At 43.7% G+C, this 12,902-nt stretch overlaps 1 protein-coding gene across 1 annotated transcript in view; it reads right to left on the bottom strand.

The window, feature by feature from the left end:
- NUP107 (nucleoporin 107) overlaps positions 1-12,902 on the bottom strand; it is a 65,221-nt gene that overhangs the window by 43,092 nt on the left and 9,227 nt on the right. The window contains exons 4-7 of the mRNA XM_075209498.1: positions 11,711-11,826; positions 9,587-9,731; positions 9,409-9,512; positions 464-591 (exon numbers count right to left, since the gene is read on the bottom strand). Coding sequence (XP_075065599.1) covers positions 464-591; positions 9,409-9,512; positions 9,587-9,731; positions 11,711-11,826 — 493 coding nt within the window. The remainder of the gene's footprint in view (positions 1-463; positions 592-9,408; positions 9,513-9,586; positions 9,732-11,710; positions 11,827-12,902) is intronic.

Genomic DNA, 12,902 nt, shown 5'->3' with positions numbered 1-12,902 from the left:
GTGTGTACAAAGACTATAAGAATGATGCGGATGAAGATGGCAAAAATAGAAATGGAGAAACTAAAAACACAAAATATACCCACACACATTTAAAGTATGTAAAATATGCCATTTGAATATACTTCTGGGCCAAATTCAGCCTTGAAATTTCAAAAGTATTTTTTTTTTAGTGAAACCTCCAAAAATGGAAACCCTTAGTGCTGGGAGAAAGCTGATAGTTTTCCTATTGTTGAAAACAATTTAAAACTGAAAAACAGTTATAAATAGAATGATATAAACTAAAGGAAAAAACAAAACAAAAAAACACAATACATAATTTTATGTATATTTTAATATTACAATCAGTGGAACACACTTATTGTGTTCGCACAGTGATAACTTTGGGGGTATTGCCCATATTCTCTTGCTTTCTGGTACTTTGTGCATTCGTCATGGTATAAAAGTAAAGGAAGGAAAGACAAACCTGTAAAGAGATGCAATGAGTCTCCACGTTACCATTTCTTGCCGAAGTAGCCATAATACACTGGCAGTTTTGGAAAACTTCTGCTGCCCTGGAGTGACACGGTTGACAATTTTTTTAAGTAAATTGACCTGAAATAGGAGAATGAATATTAAAGAATGATCCCAACTCTCAGTGGCATGCATTAGGACTGTAACAACAACAAGTTTGGATACAGATACAAGGGTGTGTGCACAGAGTTATAGTAATGTTTAAAATAGAAATCTAAGATAAGGGGATTTTTTGTATCAGAGGCTCTAGGGGACACTGTCAGAGTGGGTTATGTTCAATACCCCAAAAAGCAGGGCACTGAAAGAAAACAGACTCCCCTATAACCCTTCTTGCTACCTTTCTCCCCACTGGTTTTCCATTAGCCCAGTAGGAAAACAAAGAGTAAGAAAAGCAGAGTAAAAAATGGGCTGTTTTTTTTATCCCTACAGCCATAGAGAAAAAGGATTAAATAGCAAGAATGACAAACCAACAGGATTACCTTTGTGGAGAGGGAGAGAAGCCTGAGCCCTACGTGCCTTAGGAGGTTACTGCTCTACTTGAGTGAGCCTTCAATATCTCTTGCACCTTACATCAGTTTCTTATATATTCCTGTGTATTAACTTTTCAGATCCACTTCAAAATGTTCCATTTGGATGGATCATACACTTTCCAAAGTCATGTCAGTTATAGAAGGGTCTTTGTTTCTAACATCTTCTGTTATTTATACATAAAAAAAGATTGCTCTGACTGATTCCAATGTGTGTAACATCATTTCTGTTCACAGCCAACTGATAATGAAGGGGAATGGAAGAATAATCTCTTGATTACTATGTAAGGATGACACTACTTCATGGACAAGGTGGTGATGAGGACTAATCCACAGCCTTTTACTTAGACATTCAAAAAGGGTACCTTGCACCATAAAGCCTGCAGTTAGCCAACTCTGCGAGCAGAGGCAATTGCCACAAAAAAATTTCATAAAAAACCCACTATCTTCAGTGTGAGCCACTTACATTGAACCTCTTGCAATGGTTCAAAGGGATCAAACATCAACATATTGAGATCCCAGGGTGCGACAAAGACTTTCATACAGGGATGAAAATAATAAGGTCTTCCGAAGCCTACTTAGTGTCTTTGGATCTTGCCACCAGTTGAGGAACTCCCTGGTGGTTCTTAATAATTGGATGATTTAATCCAGAAAGGTTTGTTTGCGACCCCACAGACTAAGTTTAACTGAAGGTCTTGCATGTGCCACATATGACAGGTTAATAATTGGATGAAGGTAGTTATTTGCAATTTCTATACACAAATATTATTTGCAATACAATTAATACGCAATCGAACAGTTATAGCAAATGATTAATCGTTTTCTTTTAGTTGATATGATAAAAGAGGATTTATAAACTTACGTTAAATCCGTTTCTCTGATTCCGTCTGGGGGACACTGCTTACCATGGGTTGAGGAGAAGAGCACGGGAGTTGGCACCTAGCTAGTTAATCTTTAGGAAAGGCAGAAGGGAGGGATTGCAGTGTCCCCCAGACGGAATCAGAGAAACGGATTTAACGTAAGTATATAAATCCTCTTTTCTCTTTCATCCAATCTGGGGGACACTGCTTACCATGGGGACGTTCTAAAGCAGCCCCTTAAGGGTGCGACCGCTCTGAAAGCCCCGCTCGTAGAGCACTACGAGCAAAATTTGCATCCGCGGATGCAAATATATTAAATTAATAGAATTTAGTAAATGTGTGGACAGAAGACCAGGTGGCTGCCCTGCAAAGCTGGTCAGCAGAAGCCCCATTTCTTGCTGCCCATGACGCCCCTACCGATCTGGTGGAATGAGCCGTAAGTCTCTTTGGCACAGGAAGGTTAGCTCTTATGTAAGCCTGCTTAATAGTTGCCGTAATCCATCTTGAAATGGACTGTTTAGAGGCTGGCTAGCCCCTTTTGTTAGAATCATATAGGACAAACAGGGAATCGGTTCGTCTAATTTAAGATGTTCTTTTGACATAAATACGGAGAGCCCTAACCACATCTAACTTTTCCATAGACTGCAGATCAGACTGAGAAGAAGATGAAAAAGCCGGAACTACAATTGTCTGGTTCAAATGGAAGGAGGACACCACTTTTGGAACAAAAGATGGGAGTGTTCTCAAAACCACTCTGTCCTCGTGAAAAACCAAATATGGTTCCCTGCAAGACAGAGCTCCCCCAATTCAGACACCCTACGTGCCGATGCAATTGCCAAAAGAAAGACGACCTTCCAGGTCAAACACCTAAAATCTGCTAAAATCTGCCACAAGTAAAGGCTCAAAGGGAGGCCCTTTAAGCATATCCAGTACCAGGCTAAGATCCCATGGTGCTGTAGGCTGAACATAGGGAGGCTGAATATGTAAGACTCCCTGAAGGAAAGTCCTGATATCTGGCAAATCCGCTAGTTTCAGGTGAAAAAAGACTGAAAGTGCCGATACCTGAACTTTTAGGAAACCTAAACGGAGCCCTGCTTCCAGCCCATCCTGAAGGAAGGCCAATAAGCGAGGGAGACGAAAGGAAGACGTGTGACATGTCCTATTTTCACACCATCTGATATAGTCTCGCCAAATCGGGTGATAGATGCGAGCTGAAACTGGCTTTCTAGCTCGCATCATAGTGTTCACTACACTGGGGGAAAAACCCCTAGCTCTCCAGAGGCTGCCTTCAACAGCCATGCCGTTTAACTGAGCTGAGGTAAATTCTGGTAACGGAAGGGACCCTGAAGAAGAAGGTCGTCTCGTGACGCAAGACGAAATCCTTGTCCTTCCGCCATAGAGATTATGTCCGCGTACCACACACACAGCGCGGCCATGAGGGAGCTATTAGAATTACAGGCAGACCGCCTTGCCTTACTCAACTGAGCACGCGAGGAAGCATGGGAATCGGAGGAAACAGGTATCCCAACCTGAACTCCCATGACATCGTCATTATGTCCACTGCCACCGCTAAGGGGTCTCTTGCCCATGCGCAAAACCTGTGAACCTTTCTTGTTGTGTCTGGAGTCCATTAGATCTATATCCGGAAGACCTCACCTCTGAACTAGAGACTGAAATACTTCCGGATGGAGTGACCACTCCCCCGGCATCATTTGATTTCGACTCAGGTAGTCGGCCTCCCAATTCTTTATTCCTGGAATAAATACTGCCGATATTACTGGAACATATTGTTCTGCCCAAACCCAAAATCTGAGCTGCAATTTCCATTGCAGCTACACTCCTGGTTCCTCCCTGCCTGTTGACATATGCCACAGCCATGGCATTGTCGGACCGAACTCGGACAGGGTGGCCATGGAGGAGGGACTGGGCCCCACGAAGGGCCAAAAGAATTGCCTTCAACTCAAACACGTTTATTCATAAGGCCGATTCCTAAACCGACCGAAGTCCCTGGAGCGGAGGAGGAGGATTACCGCCCCCCAACCTCTCAGGCTGGCATCTGTCGTGGCTATGATCCATGACCATGAAGCGAAAGACCTGCCCACCGACAGGTGATCCTGATTCAGCCAACCCTGGAGCGATTCTCTCGCCCCCGGAGACAGCTCGCCCCCGGAGACAGCGAAATCTTCTAGAGATCCAAGTGTATGTGGGATCCTGACCATTTCCGTAACAGATCCCACTGGAAGCATCGAGAATGAGCTCGGCCGAAGGGGATCGTTTCGAAGGAGGCCACCATCTTCCCAAGCAGCCGCATGCACAAATGAATTGAGGGACTGGGAGAGGACAAGACCTGAGTTGTTATAGCCCGGATTGAACTGATCTTCTCCGTAGGCAGGAACACCTTCTGCCGACTGGTATCCATGATAAGCCCCAGGAAGACCATGCGTTGACACGGAACCATCTGGGATTTCTTGAAGTTTATCAGCCATCCATGGCTCTCGAGGACTGCCAAGGTGAGGGATAAGTGCTGACGTAAGCAAATCTCTTAGGAGGATTTGATGAGCAGATCGTCCAAATAAGGCGCGACCTGAACTCCCTTTAAATGAAGACACGCCGCCATGACCGACATGATCTTCGTGAAGACTCTCAGAGCTGTGGAGAGGCCGAAGGGAAGGGCCCGAAACTGATAGTGGGAGGACCCCACTGTGAATCTTACGAGACTGATGGTCGCTCCAAATGGGAACGTGGAGGTATGCGTCCTTTATGTCTATGGAGGCTATAAACTGATTCTCCACTAAGCCGTTTATTACCGACCTCAGGGATTCCACCCGAAATCTGTCCACTCGTAAGTGCACATTGAGGCTCTTTAGGTTTAAAATGGCACGAAAGGACCCGTCCGGCTTCTTGACCAGAAACAGATTTGAATAAAACCCCTGTCCCTTCTGGTTGTCTGGGACCCTGCAGATGACTCTTTGCGAAAGAAGAGAGGCGACACAAGCCTGTATTGCCTGTCTTCTTGTTGGATCTCGGGGTAGAGGGGTTACAAAGAAACAATGTGGTACAGGACCCAGCAGGTCTATCATGTACCCCCTTGATATAATGCCCCGAATCCATGGGTCTTGGGAAGACACTGCCCATTGTTCCCGAAACAGAGACAGACGACCCCCCACTGGCGCTACCTCCGGCAGAGTAGAGTGGTCGTCAGGACGCAGGCTTCTCCTGGGTCTTGGAGGCCTGGCGCCTAGCTGCAAACGAGGATCTGCCCCTGACAGAGGAGCCTCGAGCATTTGGTTGTCTACCTCTAAAAGGACTGTCCTCTAGGCAAGGAGGTCCCCCTAAAGGGCTGACGAAAGGAGCTGACACGAGGAGTCCGGCCCCTACTTGAAAATACCGGCAAAGAAGTCCTTTTGCCCCCTGTTGCCTGGGAAATCATAGTATCCAGTTCCGGGCCGAACAAACCTGCTGCTGGAAAAGGAATGGCTTCAACTGACTTTTTTGATTCCGCAATTCCTTCCCAGGATTTCAGCCATAACGTTCTTCTTGCTGAAAATGACGCAGCCTGAATAGAGGAGCACACAGAGGCTGTGTTCTGGGCCGCCTCATAAAGGTACCCCGATGCTTCTTTCAAGTGCAAAGCCAGGGGAAGTAAATCAGAGCCCTGTAAGGCCTCTGCCAGTTGGTCTGCCCATGCTTCCATGGCTCTAGCAACCCAAGCTGAAGCAAATGTGGATCTAAAAGAAGAACCCGCAGCCACAAATATAGATTTCAGCTGGGATTCCACTCTGCGATCATTGGCATCCTGCGGAGTTGCTGAACCTGGGACTGGTAGCAAAGTGTGTCTGGCCAAACGGGCTACTGGAATATCCACCGTAGGAATACTCTCCCAGCGAGCCACGTCTTCCTCCTGCAATGGATACAGGGAAGAGAACCTTCTGGGAACAGAGAACCTTCTATCAGGCCGTTTCCAGGCTCCCTCTGCAATATCCTTAAGCTCTACGGAAGGGGGAAAACAGGAAGCCTTCCTTTTGGCCTTCTTAAAAAGACTTCTGTCTCTGGGAGTAGGATCCTCCGGTTCTGGGAGGTGCAACGCTTGTCTCACCGCTAAAATCAAATCGTCAATAAATTGGCTTTTAGTGTTTTCTTCCTGTCCCAAAAGGTTGAACCTGGTCAGGATCAGAATTAATTTCCCCCTCCTCCTCTGAGAACCCCTCAGAGTCTGAAAGGACCATAAGGGTATTCTCGGATCTAGGCCGCTTTCTTTTAGCAGGCCGGATGTTGGAGGATTCAAGTAACTGGTTCAGTTTATCCAAACCCTTTATAAATGCTGCAGACCATGCCGCGGTTCTGTGGGAACAGGGGCCTGGTCCGTAAGTAATGAGGAAGGTCTCGGTATAGACGTTCCAATAGAACCTGAGGTAGCGGGGAGGCCCAAAGGTGTACTAGCATTATTAGCCACCGTGTTTGCCACACTAGATAGCAATTGATTGGATTGTAAAACCATCTGTGCTAAAGAGGAAACCGACTGTGTCAGGGAGGCCACCCAGGCCGGTTCCTCTGTCAGTGGGGCTGAAATGTGCTGGGTTTGCACAGGGGGGACCCCTGCTTCACAGACAGAGTGCCAACAGGTCCTTCTGCCCACAAAGTAATTTTACATTACATCTTGAACATGTGAAATATTTTGCCATAGGGATCATAGTGGGAAAAAACAAGTAATCAACTAATCTTGTCATAAAAGTTGTACTTGTAATTTTTTTTAAACACAATATAAGACTTAGGCAAGTAGGAGAACTACAATATAACCCCTACTAGCCCACTTTGTACACAGCAATACAGTAATATGTGTTTAAATAAGTCAGATACTTAGCCCATAGGCCAAACAGGGGAGAAGTCCAACAGCAGTGTCCTGGTGCCTGCTCCCTCTGATCTGTGTCCTTTCCCGGGCTTCTCCTTGGCGCCAGAAGGCCGGGCTAAACCACTTCTCTCTGGAAGGCGGGGGAGCTCTATGTCTTAGCTCCCCCCCCTCTGATAATGCTGGCTCTGCAGCTTGCTCCATTTCTTTGATAAAAAATAAAAATGGTATGTGGCAGAGTAGTGGAGACCTCAAGAGTTGAGGTCTCCACAGCGGTTAGCACCCCGATGCCCCCTCCTATGTATGAGGGGGGATTTTGGCATGGCCCCCTTCTCCTCCGCGGATCCAAGATGGCCGCCAGCATTTGTAATCTCCGATAACCGGTGCTCTATGCCTGCAGTGGCAGCACCGGTTATCGGGGAGGCTCCAGGAGCGACAGCGGTCTGGAGACTGCTTGTCACTCACTATTCAGGCACCCCATTCTTCTCTCCCTGTCAGTGAGAGCCTCTGGCTCTCATCTGACAGGGTAGTGCCTGTGCTGCTCTGCTGTGAGTGTGTTCTCTATAATAGAACACACTCCCAGGTCTGCCACCTATATAAAAGTTAAAATAAATGAAATAAAATAAAATTAAAGTAAAGAAGCTAAAACACTGCCCAACTCCATGGGCACCTAAAAAAACTGAGGAGGAAGAGGCGGGGGGATTGTAGAGGGGAGGGGTCTGTCAGCAGTGCTAAAGATTAACTAGCTAGGTGCCAACTCCCGTGCTCCCCTCCACAATCCATGGTAAGCAGTGTCCCCCAGACTGGATGAAAGAGAAATACAGAGATAAAGAAGGTATTTAATGTTTTCAACATGCTAATCATATAGGAGTTTGACCTCATTCAATTTACAATCGCATAAGAATGTTGCTGGTTGTATTTATGTAGCGCTCGCACATTGCTAGGTGTAACCAAGTTTAGTTTTCATACAAACTGTAATTCTATATATGCCATAAAGAAACCAGTTTATACAGGTCAAGGGGCAGGAGCCTGAGGATGTACATCAGGCCACACGAGGAAAATGACCCCCACCTCAGGGGGCAATAACCAGAGAAATCAGCCAATGGAGAGTCGAGTTCTTGAGAGGTCGAGACCCATCGGCCTATAGATGTGGACCTTACTTTATTACTGTAAACTGTATAAATTGTTCACCACTGGTGTTGGAAACCAGAGCGTTCTTATAAAAGCTTGATGTCTGTGCTGACCATGCAGGCGTATACATGCGATACTTTGCCATGTAATCTATATTGCGAATAAAACTTGTGCTTTGGAACCACAGCAATCGCATCAGAAAATCTTTTATTCCATGATTCATTCAAATTTTATTCTCTTCCACAGGCTCTAAAAGAGTACTGCGAGGGAAAATATTACTAACTTAGGGGCTTATTTAGGATGGGTGCTCTTTGGCTGTTTGTGGGTGAACAACATGTATCATGTGTGCTTCCCATCTGGAGAATTCAGTCGTGGCCAGCAGCACTTTCCAGGGAGCAGCAGTATTCTTGCGGACCCTTATACTCAGTGAAAGGCAAAAAAAAGACACAATGTACTAATTGGAGACATGTCTATTTCCAGTCTTTACCCAAGGCTTGTATAGACAAATCCATTCTTAAACACTGCCATAGAGGATTAAGAGGAAACATGAATTAAAAGCAATGCCAACAGGTCTAATTCTGGCAATCCATGAGATTACAAAAAAAGTTTGTAGTGAAGAGATCACAATGGGGTCTACACTTTGATAGCTCAAGAAATATGCCTCCCAGTTGCCCACCCCTGGGATGTATATGACTGGACCAAATGTCTCTCCACCTACCACAGTATGAAAGCAGTTTCCTTTATAGACTGGGAGCTGCAAATTATAGATCTGTTAAGCCAATGCAGTAGCATTATCTGTCTGTACTAAGATACTAAACAAGCAAAATCCAGGTGGTAAGCACAAGGTAAGTGTCCTTGAGTTTCAATACATTGTTCGGAAGAATGGACTCCCAAGGATACCACTTTCCCTGGGTACAGTCATGAATGTGAACCAGTACCCATCCTCAAAGGTTAGCCTTTGTCCTGAAAACCTGTCAGAGGATGACTGAGAAAAGACTCCACTACAAAGCTTGCGACTGGCTCAACTACCATACCAGGGAGGAAACCACCCTGTGGGATAGTTGAATGGGACTCACAAATTGACTGAGAGATGTTCCAAGAGTGCAGTCTAGAAGAGACACGTGAAATTGTCTCCAAGGTGTAGATTATGGTTCCCACAACACTCAGCTTGACAAGAAATATTATCCACAGGCATACTGTATTGAAAAAACAAATCAGGAACAATGGCACCAGAAACAACTTGAGCCTGTTGATAATCCAATCATGGGCCTCCAAAAACAAGCACCTGTACCGGATGATGTTTTATGGCTCCATTTTGGAAAAGAAAATAATGGGGTGCATAACAGATACTTAAACAAATGTAGTTTTCACTTTAACACCCTAGTAGTTTTCAATATCCAACATGTAACCAGCCAAAACAGAGAGGGGGGGGGGGGAATGGGACAGGGACAGACAATTATTCAAACACCCCCACAATTTCATCCCCTCTCTCCCACAATGTGTCCCACAAAGGTGTGTCAACACAAATATTTACCTGTTCATGACACATAGTTTCATAGTCTCCTATAAGCTCAAACACTTCACTGGAAGAAAACTTCAGGAATGAACTCTGGAACTCCTGATAAAGACTCATTGCAGCTGAGGATAAAATAGAGGTAATGACTAAGTGTGTTGGATTTGGCGAACATTAGAGATATTTAGCTACCCCTTACCAGTTTCTCCCGGATCTTCCTCGCGCATCATGACTGCACTAAGTGTGATATCTTCAGTGAAACTAGGTGAATCAAAAGTGGCAAAAGCTCCTGTCCGCTGAGGGGAAAAGGAGGCTGTATATGCACTATCATCCATATTGGACAGCTGCAACCAAAGTAAATATGTTAGAAAAAAAAAAATTAACACACACACAGAAGATTTTACATTCTAAAAAGGGGCAATTGCTGCAACTTTCAAGTTTAACAGAAAGCCAACACTTTTCTCAAAGTAACGGTTTATAAGAATATTACTCAGACAACCGATAATCTGCATTCTCAACATTTACAGGAGCCCTCAGAATGTGAACACAATGAGTGCAGACAACAATTCTGAAAAACAGCAATAGTGAAAGGTACCAAAAAGATTTACGCACCATGCAACATGATATACCTAATTATTTTGCGATTCTAAAACAGAAAATTTCTCTTTAAACATGTTTTAGAATTTGACAGTTTTAAAGAAAGGTCTTCCAATGTTCCCCTATACGTCTCTATTGTTAAGGTGAAAGATGCTAACTTGACTTGCCTAAACTAAGGCTGGAATTCAATAGCACACTGCCAGAAAATATGGTATAGAACCTTTGCTCATTTTCTCTTTGCATTACTATGTACAAAACATGCAATTTCAGATTTGGGTGGTCTAGAATATTTTCTCTAGTAACAGGACAGGTTTGCAGAAGTTTGTTATTTATTCTCTTTTGTTGTCTGTCCATGAAGACAAACAGAAGCTGGTTTTGACTAGGAAGACCTTGGAGACCCAAAAAGGATAGTATTAAACGGCAGCAAAAGATCATAGAGGAAGCAAGCATCTCCTAAACATAGGAATGCCTTTGCTTGCCCAGGAAAAGAAATGTGCACTATTACTATAAACATATTTAATAAGTAAGGTCCTGGTACAGTGTCCCCTAAAATGTACAGCCAAGTACCATAACAGTATTTACAGACCTATCGACTGAGCAATGTAAGGTACACCAAGCATATAACTCAGGTCAATGACAGGCTGATCCCCATTAGGTTTGAACTGTAAAGTCTAATACACAATGCTTTTCAAAGGCAATTCATGAATGAGACAAAGGAGTATATTTACTAAACTGCGGGTTAGAAAAAGTGGAGATGGTACCAATAGCAACCAAATTTTAGTTATCATTTAATTAGCACATTCTACAAATTAACAGCTAGAATCTGACTGGAGAGGTTGCCTATAGCAATCACTTTTTCAAACGCCCAGTTTGGTTGAATTCTTAGGGGCATATTAACTAGACGCAGATATTCCTTTAGTAATCTAAAAAGAGCTGTAAAAACTACAGCATATTATATTAAGTAGAATATTTACTTGACTCTTTTAAACTTAGGAGACAGTAGCGATCTCAATGGTCTATGATGCAGCATGAGCCATTTACAGGTGTATAAGACAGAGTTAAATACACCATGTGCCAGTGCAAAGAGTAAACTCTGTTTATACCAGCATAGCCAACCTAATTAAGGATCCACATAAATCCTATATTGATGGCACTGAAAGGATTAAGCTAAGCCATCTCTAACTGTTCCGGACGAATATTTAGTACCACAAGACAACTAATTACATGCATATGGTAAAATCTAAAATAAAATTAACTACTTATATTTACAGCCTGGATCACCTACCAGCTATGTTGGATTTTGAATAGGCCTAAGGCAGTCCAATGGCACCAGGAGACAGACATTGGGCAAGAGAAGGATTTATTTATTTATATCAAACCGGATTTATGAGACTTATCTATCTCTCATTTACTTGGTTTAAATGATTAAAAATTAGTTTTTACAGGTATCTGCTGTACAGTTTTTCTTTCACCATTCTACTGCACCGGCTAATACCCATTACCCATAAGGGAATGCTCTGAAAGAGACTCGGCAGTCACCAATACCTGCCTCTCTTATTGTTAGCACTGACACGGTTGTGAGGATCCATTTTGGCCATAAGACAAAAGGACATATGGGGCAAAAGTACATCTTTGATTCTCTCCTAATATCATATACAAAACATAAGAAATGAGAACAATAACACCAAACCAGGTACATTTTTGAGGACAGAGAAGTGGCACATACCATGGAAATGTCCCGGAAGCGCCCAGGAGTCTGCATTAAGTGAGGCGACCTTCCTGCTGACCCAATAATGGCAGACAAGTCCGGTGGTCTTGCTGTATTCCAGGGTTGTGGAGTCACTGGAATGGGAAGGCGGGGGGGGGGGGGGGGGGGGGGGGGAGTGTGGACAATAAATAATAGCACCACATTAAAAGTATGAGTGACAAACACACATACATATACCCATACACACAAATGCTAAGCGAATAGAAAATGGTCAACTAAGTATACAGTAAATATATTTGAGGTTTAAAATATTTCAGTGCTGTGGTATGCACCATTGTTATGCCACTCACTGTACTATATTTTGCTTACAAAAAGTTAGATTACTAGTCATTCCTGTGTATTCAATGAGAATATTTCTATTACATAACCACAAAGGGCAGTAGTGAAAATTTTTGGTGCATAAAGTGACACTAATCCAGCCAGGGCTGGGAGAAGAACAATTGTCACAAGGGGAGCTTTGTTTTAAAAAGGAGAGCTGGCTAAGACCCTTGTCACGCTGCATAGAAGGGACAATTTTCCTGAATAGATTGAGCTGAGACCTCAGTATGTCCTTCAAATATCTGGAGAGTGAAGCACCTTTTTTTGATGTTTTCCCTGTTATACCAGCTCCATGGACAACTTTGAGTTAAAATGAAAGTACTGTGCTAAGAACTTCATTATCCTTATGAAACACAACCAACAGGGATCAAGGAGAGAGTCACCAACTGAGAAATATACTGCGGAAACAACGCAAGGTCAAAGAGACTGAGGCAAGAGGATCAAATGAAGACTTCAGTGAGGCCTGCAGAACATGGTGGTTCATGAAAATAACCCCAACTTTAACGTTCAGAAAAAAACTTTTACCCTAGGGAGAAAAATGTCAAAATGATTGCTCAGGAACATCATGGATGTTGATGGTACAAGGAAAGACTTTCCCGATTATTAGACTACTACACTTTAAAAGCTGGAAAGGGAGTGGAAGATTTGCATTGCCAGCTCCCAAGATTGATCCTTCACTTGGCTTTTGTCCTATAATGGCCAAAGAAGAGCAACTATACTGATCGTGTGCTCCCTAGAATGCAAATCACAGAATTGATGACACCGATGAACCTCCTGAACAGATCAGTAGAGGTATGCATCGTTGATATCCAGAGACACCGGAAAATCCTTG

The sequence above is a fragment of the Mixophyes fleayi genome, chromosome 4, assembly GCF_038048845.1.
Source record: "Mixophyes fleayi isolate aMixFle1 chromosome 4, aMixFle1.hap1, whole genome shotgun sequence".
NCBI lineage: Eukaryota > Metazoa > Chordata > Amphibia > Anura > Limnodynastidae > Mixophyes > Mixophyes fleayi.
The sequence above is the reverse complement of the archived record's forward strand: the minus strand, read 5'-3'. Positions and strand labels throughout refer to the sequence as shown.